This window comes from Lingula anatina, chromosome 4 (genome assembly GCF_051362555.1).
Source record: "Lingula anatina isolate TDL-2025a chromosome 4, LinAna3.0, whole genome shotgun sequence".
Classification (NCBI taxonomy): Eukaryota; Metazoa; Brachiopoda; class Lingulata; order Lingulida; family Lingulidae; genus Lingula; species Lingula anatina.
The window spans coordinates 18,281,233-18,307,036 of NC_141770.1; the positions used below are offsets into that span (position 1 = coordinate 18,281,233).

The following is a 25,804-nucleotide window of genomic DNA, read 5'->3' on the forward strand; positions in this document are numbered from 1 at the left end:
ATTCATTTACCTATTTTAGCAAATTAAAGATTTTCGTAGAAGTGCCAGACCCACTACTACGTCTACGAAAACATTTTAAAGTAACCATTAAGACCTTAATATCCAAATCAAACGAAAGTAAAAAATCATTGATGCATCATATACATTTTTATTTATCAGAAGTAAATTCCGTTTACAGGTATTAATCAATAGTTTTATTATCTAACATATCTAGAAATAAATCCGATAAATGTTCTAATAAATACATCCATGGTCAATTCTGCAGTGTTGTTGTTCTATAGGGTGATATTAAAAACAATAATCCAATGAACTTATGTATAAGGCAATTATAGTACAAACTGTCAGTGTTAAGGTGGAGAATAACAGGGAGTTATTTTCAAGCAAGATCCAGCCACATCCTTGCACACACAAAAAAAAACACAGGGACGCACGCCCTTAACATCAATTGAGGTTTAAATAAAGTATCATAATTTTCTAAGAAATACCAATCTGTGTACACATTTTCCTGGGAATACGTATTTTTAAAGTAAAATATGCATAAAGTGCAGAATAAATAACAAATGTGCTCCAGAGAAAGAGTGTTTGCATCATGAAATGTTTACAGAAACAGCGTCTACTTTGCGAAGGGTCTGTTGCACCAACTGTGACATGCCATATCTTTTTGTGCATAATTAATAATACGCGCCATGAGCCTTTACAAGGAGTTAGCAAGCATGGAATGTTTACAATGAAAATATACCAACGTAGAATAATATCAACTAAAACTGCGTCGTGTCAAACCTACATCTTGGAAAATTTTCCAGAGTTTATAGAAAAAAGGTAATTGCCCTGCTCTTTGTTTCGAAGCTACAGTTTTTCTTCCGTCTTGCAATTCTATATAGTTGTGTATGTATTATACACACAACATTGGCATCATTCTGTTGAAATCAATATCACCACCGACTGTTCCCCTTGTGTTACTAATATAATACTGCACCCCTTTTCACACTGACAGGACATAAACGTTACCGAATATACCGAATTAGTTTAAATATGAATATATTTAAGATTATAAAAATAATATAATACTACACTTACTGCCAACATATCTTATTAAGTTATTGCAAGATATATCACAGGTATCATATGCTATATTCCAAGGTATAGAGCACCAATCATTGGCAAGGATTATACCATGGTACGGCTTTCGATGTGTTCGGTACTAGAACCCTACATCCAAAACGTCATTAAATATAAATGTCTTAGCTATCTTAGCACGTTTTTAATTTACTGAACCTTCGTCTTGGACGAATTCTAGAAGCCAGGGACTTCCAAGTGTGTTTTTTAATGTCAATGCATTTTTTAAAATGCCCCTTACTCGGTAAAATTATTGCACACAAATTACACATAACTCATATGAAGGTGGTCAATCCCAAAAACCGAATCCATTGTATAAAACATAGCCCTATATGCCTTTTAGCCGCTTTGAAACTCGGTTACAATTATTAAAAGATTTTTTTGAGGCTGTAGCAATGTCCCAACAAGAAGCGGCAATTCATGTTGCCATGATATCAAGATGCCTTCTCCTCGAGATTGGAATACAGTTTTTTAAAAAATATTTTGTCTGTCCTTAAGCTGGGAGGAAAAATTTATCCTGGAAAAGATAAAGAAATCTTAGAGAAGTGTTACATATATGCTACACAAATAATATAGATATACATTTTATAACATATTTGGTCAAGATATAAAGTTAAAAACTAAGAAGAAGAAATATAATACTTCAAATAAAAAACACGATTAACGTGGATGAAGCATCAACTGAAGCATCAGGTTCATCAGCTGAAAATTAGCAATCTCAAAATCTGCCTTTTATATGGTATATGTAAAGTGGACGCTGCCTGCAGATATTTTATAAAACCAATGGTACACGCGTACCAATCCCAACAAGGCAGTCATTTAAGTGGAAGCATTGACGCACAAAAGTAAAGAACGAGAACGGGAACTTGTGATATGTCAAGTGTCAGAACAATACCTCCACGATTAAATACTACGATATTAAGAGGCAGAGAAGAAGTAGACGAATTAAGTCGATGAATTAATGTTTAATTAAAATTACCTGAGCTACCTCTACCGTGCGGTCGTCCTCGCTGTCATGGCTATCATAACCCTCATTAACATGACCTTGGGCGTTTGTTTTATCATTCTCCTGCAATAATATAATAATAATAATTAATATTATTATATTAATAAAAATAATAATTTGATAATAAAATATTTAGAAAATCAAAACAAATAGGTTGAAAGATTAAATGATTGTGATAAATAAAGCACAAAATGAAGCACAAAATATGTATATTATTCAAGCTTTCCTTAGTACTCTTTTCCTGTAGTGATGTCTAGAAATGTGAAACCACTAAACAGCTACTGACAATAACAAAAAATATGCAGTTCGGCTTTCGCTTCTTGAAAGTAAAGTTCTGGGAATTTTTTTAACACAGTAATTTTGTTCATTTATAACTAGTCTCATATATATAGAATATTGTGGACTTAAGTCATTACGAGTTAAATGTACATCATCTTACCACTGCGTGATTTTTCTTTGATATTTTAAAGCTGCTCAAGGCAAATCAAGATTTACTCAACCTAACAATAACTTTATCATGTTGGATAAACTACTTGGCTGTTGTATTTGTTGACAGGTAATGTTTGCACAGTTCTGACAATTATAGCGCGAAAAGTGTACGTTTTTAGACAATAATAAGCGTAAAATGTATTTTTAAAAGTTTAATTTTGGCTGCACCTCGGAGGGTAAAATTTGTCTCTGGTCTACAAAACAATATATTTATAGAAAGCAACAGCCAGTTTTATCGCCTTTTTATAATCCAATACCTAAATGTCAAGCCCCCTAGATGTATCAACAGCAGTAACATCGCTGTCATCTGACATAATTATCGTCTGATAGATAGTATAATTGTGCCATTTACACTTATTAGTAAAAAAACTGTCGACTACGTCACTGGTTATTGTTACGGTATATTTGCTTACGACGTCACCAGTCAATATTAACTTTTATCAGACCCCACATTCCTGGATACAAAAATAACATTTTTGTCAATTATATCAGAATGGCATTATAGTTTACCTTATTACTTTTGGCACTTCCTTCACTTTCCGTTTTCTTCTTACTGCTGGACTTAGAGTGTTCCGAAGATTTCTTAGAAGCCTTCTCAACGTCCTGGTTGTGAGAGGACGATAACTCGGAATGGCTGTTCGTATCCTCGGAATGGCCGCTGTCCCCGCTAGTACTGTTGATGTCGTCATCTTCTGTGGACTGTGGAGAGATTTGGAGGCATAATGTGAATAATTAGCTGTTTTGCCAATGTCGACAAAGAACAACTATGCTGGTAGTGGTACTACAGCACTATTAATATGGCATCCAACATGGTTCCATGCAATGTGCCACATCGAATATGAACAGAACAATTGCTACACAGTTCTATCAACAGCTTGTACATTAATTTAATACAATTTTACCGGAGTATGGCTATTATTCGCTGTGCATTTCTTTCATTCCAACATTTGTCTTACCAATTCATTTTGTTCGTATATGGCATGCATCACGGCATCATGGATGGTGAGGAAAATGATGTCTGTTGGATTACTCTCAAAGAAGCCTATCCTTTTCAGCATCTCTCTGAAATTGGCTAAATAAAAGGGGTTGGGTTCAGCAACACAGGCATATGTGTTTTTTTTCGTGGAATACGACTTCAAAATTGTCTATATTTCTTAGTATTAAACCCATATATATCTTTAGTACATGTAAATTTATTTGAGCCCTCGTTTAGCAAAATTTGAAATATTGAATCAATTGCATACCTCTGCAATCTGCTAAAAGCACCATCACATCAACGTTTTTGTAATCATTTATAACCTGCAATCAAAGTAAAGAGCTTCAGTGGAAAGGGTGTAGGTAAAAAAGAAAAAACAATAACCAAAACGAAGAGAACATATCTGTTTAGATCTAAATCCATGCATCAACATATTCTTGTTATTTACACACAACGTAAAGCACGTAAAGGTAACATAATAATAATAATAATAATAATAATAATAATAATAATAAAGTATCTGAACAAGAAGAACCATTTAGGCTGGCAATATACCTGATTAAGGACCTTGACACCAACGGCGTCGGTGTACATCATGGCTGAGCAGTCAAGAACTATATGGCTAATATCAAAATTCGGTGGCTCCTCTTCAAACACAGGGATATCGTCCGACATGTGGTATTCCTCATAACCTCCAGTCTCTGGGTCTTCCTCGATAGCTTGTAGATATCTGCCGCTTACAACCGGCCGGGGATCCATTGATGTTTGGGGGGTACCCTCCTGTTAAGAAAATTATCAATACCGAGGATCAAGGTCAGGGTAAAGGTCAGAGTCAAGGTCAGAGGTGAAAGACCACATAAAATTCAAATAAAAAATGTCATTTTATATGTTAAAAGTCAAAAGTCACAGATAAGTGGTTTTAGCTGCCTGATCATATAGTAGGAAGAAATTACGTCAAAGTTCATATGTCAGGGGTCATGGTCTTAACGTCTAAGGCCTTGTATTGATTAAATGATAACATTTCAGTAAGCACAAAACGCTGACAGCTAAACAGTCTATATATTGTCAGTGACTTCAAATTCAAAAAGTGGAAGCTAAAATAAAATTAATGGCACGCATATGGTCTATAATTTGTCATTTTTAATTTGCTGGATTGAATTATGTTTTTTCATATTGCCCACTGGTACTTACATGATAATCTTGGGCTCTAACAGGATTGACTTTCACACTAAACTCGGAATCTAGTCTCACTCTGTCCTTCCTAAAGTGTAGTGCCTGAATTCGATGATATATTTGAGAATTCAAAAATATTTTTAAAAAATAATTGCATCAATGAATATTTTCGTTTAGAACATAGATTTTCTACATGTAGCAGAAACGCGGGCTGTATTATATTGATCTGCATTTAATCAATACATATCTTTGCGATTGCAGAATTTATTCTGCCAACTATGCAACTACAGTGTCATGTACTTGTTTTTCTTTTGTCAAACTTCTAATGTTTTATTGATTATTTATAATGGTTGTACACGTTTACTCCCCTCTCTCTCTCTCTCTCTCTCTCTCACACACACACACACACACACACTCTCCCTCTCTCTCTCTCTCTCTCTAAAAATTTCCCAAATGACATAATAATAGCAACCCACGTTTAAATTAAATTATCCCAAATAGATGTGAAACATATGATTCTGTCAGCTGTGGTACCCACCTTCTTTAAAAAGCTCATGGGTCCACTTGGTTGTGCTTCTTGATATTCGCTGGTGTTGGCAGGTGGTGCAGGGGCCGTGTTGGAAATGGGGGCGATGTTGATCCCGTAGGTAGTGTCCAATCTTCTGAAGGGCCTAACAGTTGGACGACCAGTCGAGATAGTTGGGATTTCCTGTGTGGGAACGACGTGGGAAGGTTGCGGCGATTGCAGTTCAAGACTTGTCTGAGACTGAAAGGTACGTGTAAACACTGTGATAGATAGATTTGGAAGGTAAGGAGATGCTGTGGTTAGTAGGATGGAAGGTTCCGTTTGAACACCGTAGATATTGGGTAGGTACATGTGGGTGGGTAGCTTGATAGATAGATAGAAAGATATGTACTAAAAGGTACGTGTAAACACGATGATAGCTCTGGAAGTTAAGAGGGTGTGTGGATATGGTAGGTTCCGTTTGTTTACTGTAGAGAGGTACCAGTAAGTAAAGATAGATAAGAACAGACATACAGACGGAGATATAGATAAAAAGATATATATGCAGTAAAAATGTAAACTGCTGGGCAAAAGGAGTCGATAAATCAGTACAAGAATCTTTACATGCTTTATACGATACACAGTAACACTTAGTGTGACCCATGTTCATGGACATTATTACTATACTTTTATTGCAAACGAAAAGTCACAATACGCTTAGTGACACAATACACGTCGATCCTCAACTTAAAAACAATCTTAAAAACAAAGAGACCTCACATGGAACCTAAACAGACCCAGATACTGGAATGGACAAATCACTTGGCTGGACATTAGTTGCTGCAGAAATTATTCTTAAAATAATGATTGCATACCAAATTGGCTTGACTGTCTGAACCACTCGGCTTCTTATCGTCCTGTTTCCCACTGTCTTTTTCTTTCTTCCTCAGCTGCTTCTGCACGCGTTCCTCGAATCTGTTATGTTTAGAAAAGCACACTTTATCAAAACGATCGCAGCGATGCTTGGAAATATACATTTTAAGGGAAATGTGGTTTAAATCCCCGTTTAATACTAGAATTCGTCAAAAATCTTATTGACTTAACTGACATGTTCAACGGTTATTCGGTTTAACGGCTATTCATGAAAGAATATTTCTGTTTGTTCTTAGGTAGTTTCCATTTTGTAAAATAAATCATGCTTTTTCAATTTAACCATTATATATATATATATATATATATATATATATATATATATATATATATTGCACTAACCTGCGCTTTCTTTTACCAAATTTCCTCCTATCTTTCTTCAGTGCCAGCGGGTTTGCATTGGTCAACTTGAACAGGGATCGACGAAAGTGATCTGCATTGGCGTAATACAACGAGGCCTCAAAATGAAATATTTTGATCCCGTCAAGCTCTTTCACCTAAAAGATAATCAAATCAATTATGAATTCACACAGTGTGGCTAATTTTTATAACAAAAAAATTCAATTTTTCTGGGCAATTGACGACTTTCCACTTTCTAGACTTCGAGTTTCTAGATTTTGAGTCACTCTGAAAACGAAAGTAGCGATTTTTAAATTTCGCTAATAGCGGTGAAATCAGAAATTAAGAACCCTTAGAATTAAAGATCGTAATTTTAGGCGCTTAATTTATATCAATGTGCCGGTTTCTACCATTCCCTTATAATTCAAATATTTTGGGAATATTTTTGAAATGCATCATTTAAATCATACGTCACCCTTGAAGAATACTTACATATTCATATTTTGTTTTGTCTCTGTATATGTCAGAATCATCTGCTTGACCATATAAACAACAGTATGGTCTGGAATAGAAACAAAATATTATTTAGTAATAGAAGATTGTTTTGTATCTTAAGAGTGAAAATTTCGCTGGATCAATAGCATGTTTTCAGACGCTAACAAACAATCTGCCTAAATAATCAGGAGAAACAGATTGTTGATATAACACATACAACAAACGATAAATTGTTATTGGTGATTTTGTGTATCATATTGTTTACGGCGAACTATAAGTTAATTAGTTGAAAAAATGTACAGATTCACCATGTTGTATGCTTCCTATTTTTATTTTACACTTTGTTTATTAATATGAAAAATTCCGAGACGCCTTTTGTCATGGAATAATTTGGCAACTGAACCACAAAAGCACAGATATGAATTTCACATAAACTCACCTTGCAGACCTCAATATGATTGTGAAAAGCGAGAAGCCTACTCCAGTAACAAGACCGATATCGACACCAAGAAGCAGCACAGCTAGGTACATTACTATCCACATAGCCTTGAAAAGAATGAAATATAACATTGATGCTACCGTTACGTCATGATCACAAGTTTAAACACTTAACTTTCTACACAAAACTGAATATATATATATATATATATATATATATATATATATATATATATATATATCGAAAGCTTCCAGACGCGTTATGGCTCATAATCATTATTAACTGACAACACAGATGAATTTCCATCAAGATGCTTTACATTGCAGAGATAATCTCTGACACCTCTATTTTAACTACAAGTACAAACATCTTGATGACAAAACAGGGATTTTTATTCTGAGAATTTTACTACTCTGTATATTTTTATCGCTACAATCATGATGTGTTAGTGTAAATCTTAATTCATTTTTAATATCCAACGTGCCATTACCTGCAAGTGCTACAACATGTTTTATGGATTATAATATTCTGATATGATCTTTCTGCCTGGTGGTTTAGTCTGGCTTTTTGTTTGTCACGATAGAATACAAAGTTCAAATTACAAGTGTATATATATATATACATATTTCGATACTTACAAAATCATATTTTGATATATTCCACAGTTTTGGGAGATCTTTGTACTGCATAAACATCCCTTTCAAAGCAACCAACACAATGCAGGCTAATATACACTGAAACAGGAAGAACGATATAAAAGATAAAGTTCCTACATGTACATCGATCCTTTAAGAAATTAAGGTCAACATCCCTTTAAGTCACAGTGGCGCTTCAAAACGGATAAAAACACCTACGTGTCGTACATATTGTTTAGTGGTCCTAAAACAGTGACGTCTTATTTTGGAATTCTATGGATACTTACACGAGGTAGAGTTCGGAAGAGAGGTCCCACGAACAACATCACAACTAAAGTCAAGATACTGTTCAGGAGACCCGACAGCTGGAAAAAAAAAAATTAATAATTAATAATTAATATCAAATACAGATTGCATAGCTTATATCTGTGGATATATGTTTGTACATACATCAGCAAGCACGTCGGTACAAACCTAAAGTTAAGCTTTTAAGTTAGTTCAAACCTTTACTCAGGCTCTTCAGTTTACTAAACGTCGGACCGTCTATTTAATACGCACCTGAGTGTTAACACCCATGGAATGTTGAACCATACTCCTAGACATAGCACCTCCACAACAGAACGTACTAAAAAGCGAGCCCACCGAGTTACATACGCCGAATGCCAAAAGCTCCTGGAATAAGAATGATCCAATGATTCACCAAAAAGTACAAAACGACATCTATATAAAGAAAACATAATTGAACAATAGCTGGGTTCCTTTTGTTGATCCCATATGTATCAGAAAATATTCGTAAAAAACTGTGTTCAATTTCTAATCTTAATATAATACACTTGACTAGAATTCTCATCGACATTCCAGTGATCGAAGGACGCCAGATGTCTGGAAAGTTTAAGCATATAATGATAACGGGTATACACATATATCTTTTGGCGATTGTCAATCTATTTAATGTGCATACAGATTCGCTTTTGAACAAAAAATTAATCCACGATAAAACGTACTGCAAATTAGAATAATATTAAATAAATGTCAAGCGGCTTGAGAGCTTCCGTCTGTATCACTTTGCTCTATTGTTTCACAACAACACATCGCTGTTATAACGTTGCCATAACCAAAAAACGTTATGTTAACATTAAGGTAACGTTATAAAATGTTCTGTGTTTTAAAGGAATTAAAAAAAAACACTCACTTGATCAGGATTAATTTCATAATCATGCAACTTCCCCAACAGCTTCCCCAGAGATACTGAGATAGTGAAAGAGATCAGAGCTATCCAGAAGGCATCAATAATCAGCCACAGGTAGCGGAGATTATTCAGCGGTTCCAACGTCGGGGCGGGGATTCTGGAGTGAAAAAAGGTAATAAACACGCATACCCTCCAATATATAATTAATTCGCTGAGGTCATATGTCTGTACGATATTTCTGATGGGGGTTCGAAGATCGGTGCTTTCCTACTGATGAAAAGGGTTGGGCTTTTGTACTAAAAAGTTAAAATTTTAATGTTATGTGTCAAGAACAAAAATAATCTCAGTTAAATCAGTATTCGTCAATATAAATGGTAAGCCTTTTTTAATTTTGATGTTTAAGGACATGTCTACATTGTTTTATATGTTGTCTTATTGCCATACATTAAGCTTGGGGGAGAGATTAATACTCCAAAGAGCATATTTCCGCTACATGACAATGTCAAATAACGCCAGCGTACTATAGTGGAATAAGAATAACATGCTCTACCGATGTGAAATACAAATACTGGTGTGGACGTTCTTAACATCTTGTTTAGAGTTAAATCTAAAAATTTTTCTGCAGAGGAGATTTCAGATACTCTGACTCACAAAGTCGAAGTAGCAGGAATGGGTATTTGTTAAGGGAATTAAACCAAGTCTTAAACATACAATTTGAAGAGACGAAACATGAATTCATTAGTATGACTTGCAGCATAGGGTACGGTACCCAAGTATTACGACTGCTATTGCTGTGTACTGCAAAATGAATTATTATGATTACTATTAGCATATTTTTGTTCCGCAAAATGAACTATATATAGCTGAGGGCACATATATTACTCACCCTGTAGGTATATCTCCAACGATAGCTACGCCATAATTGTCAGGGAGATTGCTCGTGAAAGACACCAATGTGCCAACAACAACCTGAAATCGTTTGAAGTCGCAATATTAATACGTAAACATATACGCAACAGGGGAATAAGTCAGTATCGTGAAGGTTTAATTCCACAAAATGAAATTAACATTGATAACAAAATGCATACCGGTATAACATGTATGCAACGGGCATTTTGTCAAATATATCTGTCAGTATCAGTTTATAGAGATCGGGCGCATTCTGTATTTTTGTATCTATCCCTTTATTTAATTTACCTAAATGCCACGTTGCACGATCTCGCAGACAATATACTACATGCAGATTTTTTTAACCAAATTGCTATGAGATTTTCACATTGTGAGTCATCCTCTGGGTCTTTCTGTACGTAAATCAAATGTGCCTTTATACCTATTTTTTAATTTGGACATTTTGGATTGCTTTAATGCCAAATGATGGTACAGTTTTAAGTCTACAATAGATGTGCTTAAGCGACAAAGGGCATGAGTCACAGTTTGCATTCACTTCTCTTAATGATGTGAAACATGTATCAAGGATTTTGTAATTAAAGCGCATATCGATGATATCTAATCATCTACATGTAGATCAAAACGCCCATTCTACAGATAACAACACTTTACTTCATCAATAAAGCTGCGGTAGATAAACTTTCAAGTTATTTGTAAAATTCCTGTGTTTTATGTCTATTTTAATTATCCATTTATCCATCTATTCAAAACACACCGACACAAAAAGGTAGCACAAATATTAAAAAACAGCTTTACCACAAGCAGCTCTATTGGCACTGGCATTTTCAGTTTGGTTCTTTGGCAACGGGAATTGATGCACTCCTTCACTATTAACAACGAGGCTATGGTTATCATTGACACGAGGAGTTCGGCAACATTGGTGTCAAAAAGATTCAAAGCCAGATGGTAATATGTCTGAAAGATTAGGCAACAGATAGTTATCGTAATCGGAATAGACGTTATTATACTAGTGTGTATCTTATTAAAATATGTCAAAATGCCTACATAAAATTTTCTTACAAAACATTAGCCACAGATAAAATTCCCATGAATCGCTTAAAACCAACGCAAACGAGCACAAGCTGCTGCTGTAATAACCTCAAGTTTTCAATTTTTCAATTTTGAATTTCCCACCCAAAATACCAAATTTCAAAGACATCTTACCTTCATAACCTTGAAGGGTGCATGCTGAGTGGGTACCTTTATCCCGAACACGTATTTGATCTGCGAAGTGAAAGTCAACATGGCTGCTCCGGTTGTGAAAGCACTGATAAGGGTATCTGATAGGTAGTGAGCCAGGAAACCAAGGCCGCACACGCCCATGACTAACTAGAAAGAAAAGGAGACACGTGTGTTATCATACGAATTACTACGAAAAATATCACGGTTTCATAAGTGATTCAATATGTGTATAAGCATACATGATATGGGTATAGTAAAATATACATAGGCATATAGTGTTTGCCACATGCATGTGTTTACATGCAGTTTGGTGGCATAGTGGTAAAATTAGTGGTTATTCACTTACGATACTCGTTTCTGCTTTTTTCTTGTTTCTGCTGCGTGGTTTGGATGAGGGTTCTCCCTCTCGAGTACAGAGTGTTTCTTTTAATTTCCATCTCAACCTCTCTTTTTCACCAGGCCCAACATCTTGGTGTCGTGTTAGTAATATAAAACCCTACACAGGTCTCACTCGGTGGATATTCCCCTATACCCCGGCTCCCGGATACCACAACAACAGGCGGCAAGCGAGGCAGCAAAACTTGCACAAAGTATAACAGAAACGATACGAGATTCATGGGGGAAAACGTTTATCGGTATAGCTGGCCTTCTACGTCCATGGGCGGTAAAGTTAACCCATGGTGTATTGGACAGATCAATCGTTTCCATTATGTTTTCTTCTGATTAAAAAAAGCATTCAATTAACATTAACGTTTACCACTGAATTTTCCTGAATTAGCTACCTACCTGCCACAGACCCGTGAGAAAGGTCAAGGTCAGTGCGATGCCAACCTTATACTTGATAAGTTCTGGGTCATCATCGCTAAAGCCATCGTGGTCATCTGAGAAGAGTTCCGTGGCATTTGACGTGCTGTTTCCCATTTCTGCCATGGCACTGTGTTTGAAGTTGATAATCTCTCTTTCAACGACAGAACCGACCATCAAGGCAATGACACTCTCAGATCCTGTATATGCAATAAAGGTAAGATCCTCACAACCTCACAACAAATCAAATAGTTTGTCAAATCGAGTGATCGACGAAATGGATCTTAAAATGCAGCAACGGTGAATAAACAAATAATGGCACAAATATTTAATAAACTGGATTATATTTATTTAAATGGATTAACACATACGGTATGTACTGAACGCTATTTACTGTCCTAAATATGAGATGCATTTATGGCGTTTCATGTCAGGGGCGGATCCAGGATTCTTTGAAGGGGGGGGGGGGGGGGTCGGGGCCCGTTGAAGGGCCCCGAAAATGTTTGTTACGGTTTAGAACTATGATTCAGCTAGTAAAAATTCTAATTTCAAGAGGGGACCATTGGTGTGATTTTTTCAGAAATCCAAGGGAGGGGGGGGGGCGGTCAGGACTCCCCTTACACCCCCCTAAATCCGCCACTGTCATATAAATCAATATCAATTTGGAACAACTCCCCTGAAATAAATAAATAAATAAATAAATAAATAAATAAATAAACCCATTCTTTGAATGAGACAACAGAAATGCAGTGATTTCAGGGAGGGAGATGACTACAGCACGTGTTATGTTGTCACTAGTTAGCCACACGATATGGTTTATGACGTTCACATTGGTCCACTTACCGACAGAGATATGCCGCGATGTCCCGAGGAAAAAATAACAAACCGCCGGGAAAAAGGTTGTGTACAGCCCCATGATTGGTGGCAAACTGGCCAATAAGGCATAGGCAATACCTAGGGAAATGGTAAAAAACATCTCTCTGTGTAGTCTAAATACATTTGAAATATTTAAAAAATCACAAAGATACCTGCATGGAATAATGAAATATATATTTGAACATTAAAAATATTAAAGTATCAAAAGATCTTTGGTATGAAAAAGAATATATTTTTTTCTGAAATTCTCTATTATGGTCAGCTTTATTTAACGAATGTAATTCATTTGATACACATCAAAATATCCCTAGTATTAAAATCGTCTGGATGGCAAAATCATAGAATTGTGTAATTTTAATCAAAATGGAGAAAAAATTGCTTGACCATTAGATGCAGCTAAACAGTATTCGTTCAACCTTATTAAACATCTAATTGTTATTATTTCACAATAACTCTGTAGATGAAATTGCACTCTTACTCTGTGGAAGGTTCATAATTCCGATTGTTAAACCTCCAATGAGATCTCCGGGGATCCATCTTGGAATCTTGTAATACCTCAAAATATGGATGAAAGGCAGGTGATGCATGATAAACTTCTTTGCTGTGCAGCTGCATCTTGATATAAGCGCTTTCTTTAGGCGTGTTTTCATAGGCGTGGGGAGAGTCCCTGTGAACCCATGGGTTTCATCAAACACTTCTTGTCGATAGATGGCGCGGTCGACTTTATATACCTCCCCATTATCCGAAGACATCGTATTGTTACGCTGTCGCATCTCTATTGGCGGCTGACTTTGACTAAAATAATGAAAACAAATGATACAAACACACAAAAGATTTTTTCGGTAGTCCATTAGAGGAAATAGAGGGTAAAAATCTTATCCCGCCCAATATCTTCATCAAATCCAGTAGGCCTATACGCTAATTGTAAAAGAATAATGTATCAAAATAAGCTTCACATTCCATAAATACCATTACGGCATCTTTCTTATGACATATAAAACACTGTGGTCAAATCGGCTGTTTCTGCCTATACATGTACGCATATATATTATATGCCTACATGCTTACATATGTATACCTATAAAAGTTAAAAGAACATTCGAATACGTCGCTGAATGGTTTGTAAATTGTAGCATAATAGAGTTTAAGCAACAATTATTTTGTCCCCTGTTGCCTTTTAATCTTAAGTGACCAACCCAGGGAACTTTTTTCAGTACTATTTAAGATGTAAAGGTTCGTGGTGTGAAATGAACATGGATGCCCTGATGAATATCTGCTTCTTTGTGGTGATGTAAGACAACAAAGCAATAAATAACGATAAAATTGTTTGACCTAACCGTGCACTTAGACAAACATTAATCTGAGGGCACACAAGCATTTGTAAAAGTTGAATGAGAACAACCACAAGGTTTCCATTCGTTTAATCTGGTAAATTGAAACAAAATGAATAAAAAAAATAGGCACTCTTAATATTTGTTGTCATTCTTGCATGCATGCACTTGGACCATGGCCAAGTTAGGATTTTCAAGGTTCACTGGATTCAAGACTATTTTTTTTTTGTCACAAGAGTCCTCGTGAATTCAAATATGGCGTTCAACCATAAAAAAAGCCGGTATTGAAAAAAAAACATATTAATACACTTAATCCCTTTTTAGTTATTATTATTATTATTATTATTATTATTATTATTATTATTATTATTATTATTATCTTTGGATAGGTGTGGCATTCAACACGCATTAACTCTTCGGAAGCTAAGGAATCTACAACTGTGACCTTCAAAAGCTGAAGACCTTGACCTATCTGACCACTCCGCCCACCCAGGGCAGTAGAAAACAAATGACATGCATGATTTATTTTGTTAGGGAATGTTTTCAAAATATACATGATAATATACATTTGTATACAGTTATACTGAATTATATGATAATAGGTATCTAATACACATTTAAATTTCAGTAATGTACATGTATAATAATCTCAAGAAAGAATATTTTCACTGTAAAATAATCGGCGGAACGTAATTTTGCTTAAATTCAGTATATGCATTCAGTTGCTATATATTTTAAATAGTATATGTGTTCAGTTGCTATATTATTTGAATAAATATTTGGTACGCCAAACAATAACCAAAACGGATGTCAATATATTCTAGCAGCATTAATACCTCTTGACTAAAATGCTTGGAAGGAATATATATTACAGTAATACAAAACCTTACACAGACGAACATTAAATTTGATTAGAAGTTAAGTACCTGATCCAAAATTCAATCTTGTTGCCCGTATTCGTTTATATTATATTTCAACGGTTTTTGTAGGGAAGTTCTTTTTAAATAATCCAAGAAAAAACGGTCGTACTAGGACTCCATTAGCAGTACGAAAACTGCATTATGATTTTAAAAAAAAGACAAAAAATTCATTGCCTAATTTTTAGGTCTTGTAAGTAGGCTTCTACAGCAATTTGCTATCGTCGCGGCAACGCATTTTACTATGTCCGTTGACAGTAGCTCATTTATATATGTCAAATAAATTTATTACGGGTCAGTGGTTGGTAAAACCCTCCTAGATCAATAAACTAACGTCGACTTTGTCCAAAAAAACACACCTACATGTACATCTACACTTACAAAACCTTGAATTAACGACAATCAAGCATAACAACGAATGCTCAAAAACCAGCACATTGGACTGCACAAGTCGAAGGGAGTTTGCAATCAAGCACAGAAAATCAATTATGATTTATTACTAATTATACTTAAATAGTTAATTCATACAACCAATTTTCGGCCTTGCAGCACAAACAGCAAGTTGCCTTGCAGATGTTGTTCTACAGTTTGAACCGCTTGGAATAGGAAAACTATACATTAAACTCCCTTTTCAACAATTTTATATTTAACCACTCTGAAATAGAGAAATAATGTTTCAAATGATATGGAGACAACGCTTTTACTGTTTACGTCCCAAAAAAGTGGAACCAACCACCTTTTTTTATATTAGAACTGAAAGTGATTCACCGTTTTAAACTCTCTCTAAAAACTCACATTTAAGTAGATTTTGAAATTGATGTTTTTGAATTTTTAAACCTAGTTTGTCTCTTTTTAGTATTAATTTAAAGAATATTATATTATATACCCGTAAAACCCTGTAAAATGTTTCATAATCGAATGCGCTGTATAAGAATTTTTTTTATAATTGTTATTGTGACGTGTCAATACTCGATGTGCCTCAAGACATGCGCAATTTTCGTTATCCAAACCTAGTTGCATTTACGGTATACTCGCAGAAATTAATATACGTAAAGCAAAAAAAGCCAACCCTGACAACAATGACAACAATTGTTTATGGTCGTCAATTTTTATAATGTGCACTACAACGTGCGATACTGCTGTCGGCTATTACTTCCCAGAGAGAGATTAAAAATACAAATACAATTTATAACCCCGAATAAGGAAATAAAAAGCATGGATATCATTAATACAGACAGATACATACAACTGAAAAGCAAATACCATGTGGATACCAGTGGCATATGGTGCCATATTGTTTTTGCAGGGACTAATGTTACTTTTATTACGCTCACTGAACATATGCAGCGGCTTCCCAACATTTTCCAACATGGTCTCACGACTTCCCGATACGCATCATAAAACATACGCGGCAGTGATGTAAAATGATCAAAAACATGTCGAATACTTTTACCCTATATAGTTCGTGAAATGAATTGAGTCATCAGTTTCTCAACCTTTGAGCGATCACTACAAGATGACAACGTAAGGCTCTGATCTAACAGAACTCTCAACGTACATGAAAACACAAATGACATTCAAGTACATGTAGGTTTGCAAAAAGGTTGGAGGGCCATAAAATAAGAGCATAAATTTCATGGTCTACAGACTTGCCTAGCTGGGCCAGATGTAAAAGTGGACAAAAATGATTTATCTGCAACCACAGAGCAAGGCGTTACAGTAATCAAGTCTTGAAGATACTAGGAAATAGACTACAGTGGTAGTCAGTTAGATTGTTGCGCAGAGTGCTGTTGTTTCTTATATGATGCATGGTTTGGTTTACATTGGCTATTTGTTATCCATCGTTAAGGTAGTATCAAAGTAAACAAATTTTTGCATGGGGTAAAGCCTTACTAATGAAGATCCACTTTGTACAGATATCCTTTCAGCTAAGTGTTTATAGCGTGGTTGGATGATTACCATAAATTCTGCTTTACTATCATTCCTATTCCATTTTTATTTTCTTTTGATCATCAAAACGTACAAAGTACGAATGAACCTTTTCCACTAACAAACAGATGAACAAACAAATTAGAGCCGATGAAACTTCAATGGCGATGGTATCAAAATATCAAGAAAAAATAACAGCGATGATAAATACAGATAATACAATTAAAGAACGTCTAATTATTAAAACTTCAAATTAAAATAAGTTCAGAGAATTTTTATAATTAACGTGCATTACTGAAAAAACTTAACAAAAAATTCTCACAATGGTGAAAATTTTTTGCCAAAATTCGATCTCCAAGCGTCAGCAAGTTGAAACAAAGGTTTTGCGAGAACAATTTATGAACATTTTGGTGAACAAAACAAGTAACTAATTTTCCTGGCTTCTTCAACAACTTAAATTATGCCCCTTCACATTTTGTAGTTGAAACCGAATGACACGCACAGTAGTTTTAAGAGTACTAAACTGTACAAAACACTATGGGGTTTATCTAAAAAATGAAAATGGACAGCATATAATGAGCTTGAAAAATACAGTACTTATAAAGGAAAACAAACATTGGTCATTTGCCACGTACGGGACCCTATGTGCATTTATATTCCGACCTGTATACATGTGCTATATTACCTTTCATAAGCTCAGTTGGTTATAATTACACATATTTTCCTAAGTCGACTTTATCTATCCCTTTACAATATTCACGTTCTCTGTTATCTCATTCAGTAATTTAGGTTGTACCGGACGCATTTTTATATCAAAACATCTTATGATGAATATTGTAATCTTCTATTGTGCTTTACTTTTTCTTTCTTTGTCAAGTAAACGCACTCTGGCCAGGAAAGTAATAAATGACAATTATAAGCAGGCGAACATATATATATATATATATATATATATATATATATATATATATATATATATATATATTTGAAACCTGGAGATGTCGCATTATGGCTTACAACTGTTACTTGCTATTTCATACACCTGCACCCGTGCTGTAGTTCTTAAACGATTAGGGTGCAGTAGAAAGCACTGACTGCAAATCTTTAAATTATTCACAGGAAAAAAATGATCGCTTTATTCTCTAATAATTTTATGAACTTGGTTTATGTTTGTTTCGCCAATGGTTTAATCAGCATAAAATGGGACGTTTGAATTTATGGGAGTAGTTTTATTAATCAATAAACCAAGAATAAGGGCAATACATGTAAATATGAGACAAAAAATGTTTATTATTATTATTATTATCTTTAAGTTGCTTGCTTATTCTGCATATCAGCAGTTTTTCTCCAATTCGTATCTCACTCTGTCTATTTATTTATTGATTTATTTTTGATAATTATGTAAGCCCACTGTTACACATACTACATATTTCTGGGCTTATATTGCGATTTTGCAAGCCTTTTGTTCTATGGACCGACAGTTGCAAAAGCATTCGGTTGACATTTAATGTCTATCTGGGTCCAGCTTAATTGTGGATTTATCGATTAATTAAAGGCTAAGCCTAGTCTTGTTTACCGGTAAACCCCTGTAGGTTTTGTTTAGTTTCTTTATCACCGAAATATTTTATTTATCTGCTTTGCTTTTATATCAGTTGCCATAATTCCTTGATTAAGATGGATCCAGATAGACATTAAATGTCAACCGAATTTATCTGCATTCTTCCACTAAACAGTTTTAAAAATAGCTATTATTATGAAACATTTTACTTTTCTTCTCTTGTCTCTGCGTCCAACTTTAAAACTGCTAGTTACCGAAATACAGGCATTAAAATACATATTGACATTGGTGTGAGAAATAAAAAAGTTCATCACGAATTCATTAAATGGTACATTTAGAAAGTTAATGTCCATGTATGAGTTAAATGGCATGTGCAAGAGAAGTATGCATTTATGATAAAGGATAAGGACCACTTCCCATGGGTCTACACGTGACAAATATATTATATGATAGGGCAATTATGGACAGTACAACCTGAGGATGGAGAAATAAGAAAACCTTACCGTTCTGCAAAAAGGTAAGACAAACGCCATTGTCGTAAATCAGCCATTGGCAGTGTTCGTCGCGGATACTTCCATTTAGTGTCAGTGAAAGCGATACCCCAATGCGGCCGTTAATGCCCTCAACGGTTCCAAGCAACGTTCGCTGCAGATGAAGAGCGTCATTATGTCTGGCAGACTAAAAATGTTTTTCTTTTCTGAAATGAAATGGGTGACTAATTCGCAGCACGATAGGGTATCTCTTGAACAGTTACTGGTAGCTACGAAGCTATGTCTCAGAGTTTTGGAATGTCGTCATCCGGTCATTTAATAAAAACCCTCGAAACCCTATAATACAGCTGGCAGTGACGGGAAAGACGGGTACCTTGGCCGTATTGTGAAATACCCATGCAAATGGAAGTGGGATTGTCGGTTGTGACACGTGTTTTGCATGCAAACGACGCGATTGAAATGCTACTCCAGTTTACGCGTGTTACGGTTCCAAGTGCTTCACGCTGCAGCTACGCCTCGACCGACAATGTCAACTCTTGATTTTGCTAGGATTTCAATCAATCCGTGTTGGCAGCTTCCCTTGGTCGGCGATGCGATTACTAGCTGGGATCACGCGTGTAGAGTAGCCCAGCTCATGAGTGTTATTTGCACGCGTGGTTGAGCTCTCTTATATAAACGCGAAAACTAGCACCGATGCTTCAGTATTTATGCTACTTAGCCAAATATATCTACCACCTGCCAAGATGTGGGGAGATCTTATTTCCGTTGATGGGTCAAAATATGTAAATTATTGCTCGTTGCATTTCTTCTACGGAAAGGCACATTCACGGCAAATTCGTGTGCACTGATTTATCTGATGCTGAACTTGGATATCTTCATCTAAAAACAGGATATCTTAAGAAATTGGTATTTGTGCTCAGCGTCGCAGAATCATTTTTTCTCAAACATCCAGTATTTGGAACCTTGTATTACAAAACGCCCGCAAGTGGATACCGGAGAATCAAACCAAAGGATGACATCGCAAACCATAATGCACATGCAGTTGTCCCAAAACAGTTACTGAAACTCTTAAGTGAGAAGTTAATACGTCAAGATGAAACACTTAATCAGTTAAGTGTTTATCACCAAATATGTTGAAATGGATTATTTTCGTAGAAACCCAACCTGCCATGCAGATGAGGCAATGAATACCTGATGATGCTCTTGATAAAGTGATTTCTTCAGGAAGAATCCATAAACAGAGACGACGTAGATTTGGTGAAATGAAATGCCTCTTAACATAATACTCGACTACCGAAATAGGAATACAGATGTGTCTTAATGTGATTTTAAAATAATGCCAAAGGCAGATATTCTTCAAAATCCAATGGTTTTATAATTAGTCGAGTGACAACGTTCCTATGACAGACACTTCTTATTTCATAACACCCTTTTAAGTACATCGAAAAGGAATTCAGTTTCCCCACCGTGCCGTGATCAAACGCTTCCTTTTGGTTTAAAATACCCAAACTTCACATTGGTTCTACTGCATGTAGTGAGCTAGTGCTCTAAGGCATATTTTTACCGGTAAACACTCCGAGTGAACAACATGAAATACGTTAGTCTTCGTCTAAAGTGTGAACAGTATTTCAGATCCGTGTAAGACAACTCCTATACTTTGCGTATGTGTCAAACAGAATAAATGTTTACGGCTACACCCTCGTGCATGCTAGTATACTCAAGAAGGGGACATCTTTATATAATTGTGTCGGTTAACCGAACCAAACCGAACAAAGGCACGCTGAGGTGAAACATGCACTTCACTTATGACAGTTACAGTTGTGAAAACAGCGCTACTCGTTCGATGTCCAAAAAGAAGATCAACCAGCCATGGATATATCATGAGTGAAGAGGATATTCATGAGCAGTTATGCAGAACACGGTTTGCTTACTAATCCACATTAAGATCAAACCGGATTCCACAATTCGATTCTGATATATGTAATATATTTACTGGTAGGATTAGATGTTGGATACCGTTGTCGGTGACCAGCTAAGATCTGATAACTACCTACCTACCTACATACATACATACATGCATACATAACAGTCTTCCAAATTACCTTTAATTCGTTGATCCATCATCCATTTTTGACCGTCTTTTGACAGAAAAGATTAGATGCCTGTCAGTGTCCACTTGAAAATTTCTGACCGGGAAAACCAAGAAGACGACTTTCTTCCGCCCTTGACACACACACACACACACACACACACACACAGACACACACACATTCATTCATGCCATGTCGATTAAACTCGGATTGAAACAAGCACTGTTCAGGTACGGCAATCAGTTACAAGACTAAATAAAAACGATAATGCATAGTTTTTAATACTTGGTGATAATTTTCACGTCCTTGTGGTATCACCCATTGATTCCAATTGTTGGTTGGCATTTCGTTTTCTATATCGCATAAAAACATTTTAAATCTACAATCAAATTACAGCACAGAGAATATCTTAAAACAGGTTTACGCATTTTAATCAGTTTATCATAGATTGATGGGGCCATTGCGTTTACGACTGCACAGCAAATGCAATACCTTACTGCCTTCTTTTGTGAAGCACATACAGCTTTGTTTTATGCCTTAGAGATTATTTTGAGGCACCTTAGTATTTTAGTATTTAAAAAATAACTGAGATTTAGCTCAGGTACCCTACTATCATGCTTTATTTTTCTCTTTTGCTACAAATTTCTGCTCAATCAAATATGCATGTTTTTTTATGTTGGCAAGGGAAAGGCATATATGGATTGCACGTGACAACAGACGCAGCTGTTAAACCTCACTGGTTGACAGAAAGGACCAAGGTGTTATGAAATAACAGGCACTGTTATGGTGAAAGATGAAGTGGTGCAATCATGTCGATATTTTAAATTAAAACGTCCAGTATCAAGGTGGACACGCTAAAACATCACCTTTTTTATTTGAGATATTTTAAAGGATCGAGCTACACAACGCCATGCTGTTTGTTGTTGTAAACTGCCCATCTTTCTATGGAAGCAAGTGTGAATGGTCCTCCTCTGGGAACCGTAGTCCGTTCCACATTACTTTGCACAGGTGACATTCGGCCCATATACTTAACCCAATACTCCGATTCACCCTTAACCTGTGCTTATCATATGGGTTCCGGTCTTTCATTCCTAGAACTACCATTCCTGTCACACCGCTCGGAACAGAAATGACGTACGCACAACCATCCGCCCGGTAATATTCTTTGATGATTTATACATGAATTTGACTACTGCGAGCCATAGGATAACAAGTGGAAGATAGCTGTGTATAGAAACACGCAGACAAACACGAAGAATTCAGTAAAAATATGATAAATTTCTCAACCACGAATGACCGCGATCACCTTGCCTTGGTTCTATTCATGTATGTCCAGGGTATCTTGCCGATACGACGCATTACCATAGAACCACTATGGGGTGCTGTTTAGATTTTTTTATTTACCTTCAGTACCCAATTCCCCCTTAATTTAACGCCTCAAGAACAATTCCAATGCTTGCCACAAATGCTATTAGCTGTAGCTACGCCTCTGGTTGCGCCTTGACCATTTGGACAACATGAAAGTTCGCCGCACCGCTTCAGTCCTCTTCAGCGCTACTTACTAAAAGGTCTACGTTACTGCATGACGAATGGATCCTATTGATATTTAAAGATGCTTGTCTTCCCTCGCGATTAACGCAATAGCCTTGAAGTGGCAGGGCACACAATACATCATTCAATTCTGATGGAGTTGAAAGGCATAGGCATTATTCAAATTCAGCAGTTCGTTCCAACCGCTGCCTGAACATTTTCTGTTCATATTTCTTTTGATGTTGTTCTTGTTATAAGTCATTGTCAGGTTTGGTCTGTGGCCGAGGTGTGACACAACTACAGGTAGGGATACATTGTAACAAGGTCTTATCTCCCGGACGCCCACAGTTAGCTTGTGTGGCAGTTGAAATATGGTTGCATTCTACGCGAGTTCTCCACTAAATATTTAACAGCGACTCAAATTTTGGATCTAAAATTTGATTGGTATAATTAGATTTAATTATTAAATATAATTATTATGTGAATTCTGCTGAGGGTGGACAAATTGAATTTAAAAAAAAAAAAATACAACAACTTTAGGTCACCTAAGCGACGTAGCAAGACAGTAAAGGAACCCGGTATGATGACTGAGCATGCGCAACCAGCTCAACTTTGACCCAAGCACATTAGGGCCATTCTCTAAAAGATTATTTTGGTTTTGGTCCGTCCCGACTGACATTCATTGCTATCGGTCCCCATCATGAATACGACAAAATCTACAACTGAACTATGTTTTACAAATATGTGAATTGAAAACAATGAAGAACGTGACTCATTACGTTACAATATGTGCAGCAACGAAGGAAATATCCCATACCAACCACCGCTCGTATAGTCATGCAAGTAACTGTTTATATACACTGATCATTATATTGTCTGGATATAAGCTTTAGTGCCGTGGTTATAACATATATCGTTAGGTCATAACTACTGTGAAGATGAATCAAATTATAAATAAAATATCTCAACGATATTTCTATTTCGACCTTCCAAGCCAGCTTGGTTTTCAAAATATTCAATTAAAAAACGCTAAATTTATATTTGTCGATAACAATTGCCCTACGATTTGCCTAGATGTTTCAAAACCATGCTTTGAAATGAGCGCAGACGCTCTGAACAAACATATCCCGCTTTCTCTCTTGCACATACTGGTAGTGAATATTTTCGGCATAGCACTTTGACAAAGAATTATGTCGTCAACCATTAACCCACGCCAGTGTCAAGCAGGTACCTTTATGTTAAGGTGCACGCATACGTACATACAAATTATATATGGCGCTCAATCAAATGGTAAAAATAGTCAGAACGAATTTGAATAGTTACACAAAATTCTCCAAGTTTCTGATTCTTCTAAAGCCACACGCTTCAAGCCTGCCATCTATCGGTGTCGAAAGCAACTACGTGCGTGTATAGAGTGATAGAATTTGTTTCGATGACACATCGTTATACATAACTATATTTCTTATCTCTAAATATGCCCCTTATCAGTAATCACTTAAATAAACCAAGGTTAATAAAACTGACGTCCTCTATTAAAAAACTATTAAGTCTTCAACAAGGCATGATGGTGCTGTGACAATACATACCATGACTGACAGGTAATGAATAATTCAACAGTACGTTGCTGAACAAGCATTTTTTAATATGCCGATTAACTACAGGTACAATCGTGCTCTCCGTTTCTTGTGGAGAAACACTAGATCGTTCATAGAGGATTTCAACTTATGGCATTTCCAAGCCGCTTTTTACTCAGGAACAGCGTCAGTTTCAGCATGACCAAACCGGCTGGGCTGGTTACTACAATTATCTGAACACGATTATTTTCACAAGTAATTATATGTGTAAGAAAAAGGGGAAACCATAGGTAATTTCAAACAGCGTGGATAAAATAATTATATTAACAGGATGTAGGAGTCCATGTTCCTCCCTACCCAGGTTCTTTTAAAATTTCGCTTGTCACTGATGCATGGAAGAGGGAATATAACAACGACCTCACATCTTCAGTTCCAAATCTTAAGTCCCTTTATTATGTACAAAATGCAGACTTTGTACACACGTTATCTAGAGGGAATCTATACGCATGCCACAGTGGCAGAAACTGATTTACATACTAATTGTTATGCAATAGTTAACAGGCGAGGGTTTCTAATTATCAGATTTAAGATATGCATGTGTCTCAGGCAAACCTACACAGAATGATAAATATTCATGCGAGACTGAGGGAAAGTGAATGATAATATGTTGACTTAATATGATAATGTAGTATGTAAATGGGTGAGTCTTCCACACGCCTTCAAGGGACTTTAACAAGAATGCAGCAAGTTGTCTCTAGTCTAGTCTGGATTTCGGAGCCGTCAGGTGGACATTTTAAAATTCCATGCACTTAGCGAGTGAAATTCAAGTGCATTCTTATAGAGTTATTACTTCTAAGATGGGGTAGCACTGTCTGACACCGACACCCTACAAAGTTAAGAATTTCTCTTAAAAGGCTGGAAGAAGAAAAGATTATCGCCTTGAATTGCGCTTGTAGCATTCCTGGATAACGATGAGGAACTTTGTACCAAAATATCCGCGGGTTGTTTAATGTGTGATCGTTGCACTACCCGCGGCCGGGTGTTTTAAGCATTGTTTGTTTCCCCTTTAGACTGGGTGTGCTACTAAAAACAGCGTAACATACTAGTATATAAGACAGATCTATCAATTACATCTCTTTCCGTTCTGCATGGAGCCCAAAACCTGCGCTTTTGTCACCAGAGTCAACTACAATTAAACTTGCCACGTGACTATCAAAATGACGTGCGTATTTATTTATTTGGAAATGACGACGCTGACACCAATCCTACCTGTTTGTGCATT

The 25,804-nt window shown here is 36.0% G+C and overlaps 1 protein-coding gene across 3 annotated transcripts in view; it reads right to left on the reverse strand.

The window, feature by feature from the left end:
• Positions 1-132: 132 nt before the first annotated feature.
• The window catches only part of LOC106164285 (prestin-like), a 28,362-nt gene continuing 2,690 nt past the window's right edge, over positions 133-25,804 (reverse strand). Inside the window, exons 1-23 of one of the 3 annotated variants that reach the window (XM_087011343.1) lie at positions 19,341-20,185; positions 13,581-13,897; positions 13,070-13,180; positions 12,209-12,426; positions 11,405-11,569; positions 10,997-11,155; positions 10,179-10,261; positions 9,296-9,449; positions 8,662-8,775; positions 8,391-8,468; positions 8,107-8,202; positions 7,469-7,575; positions 7,027-7,096; positions 6,538-6,692; positions 6,141-6,240; positions 5,299-5,526; positions 4,779-4,862; positions 4,143-4,367; positions 3,856-3,910; positions 3,568-3,683; positions 3,122-3,310; positions 2,096-2,185; positions 133-1,633 (exon numbers count right to left, since the gene is read on the reverse strand). In XM_087011343.1, the coding sequence (XP_086867469.1) occupies positions 1,610-1,633; positions 2,096-2,185; positions 3,122-3,310; positions 3,568-3,683; positions 3,856-3,910; positions 4,143-4,367; positions 4,779-4,862; positions 5,299-5,526; positions 6,141-6,240; positions 6,538-6,692; positions 7,027-7,096; positions 7,469-7,575; positions 8,107-8,202; positions 8,391-8,468; positions 8,662-8,775; positions 9,296-9,449; positions 10,179-10,261; positions 10,997-11,155; positions 11,405-11,569; positions 12,209-12,426; positions 13,070-13,180; positions 13,581-13,897; positions 19,341-19,387 (2,985 nt within the window). In that variant the 5' untranslated portion in view covers positions 19,388-20,185 and the 3' untranslated portion in view covers positions 133-1,609. The other 2 variants (XM_087011344.1, XM_087011345.1) reach the window with 2 other exon arrangements.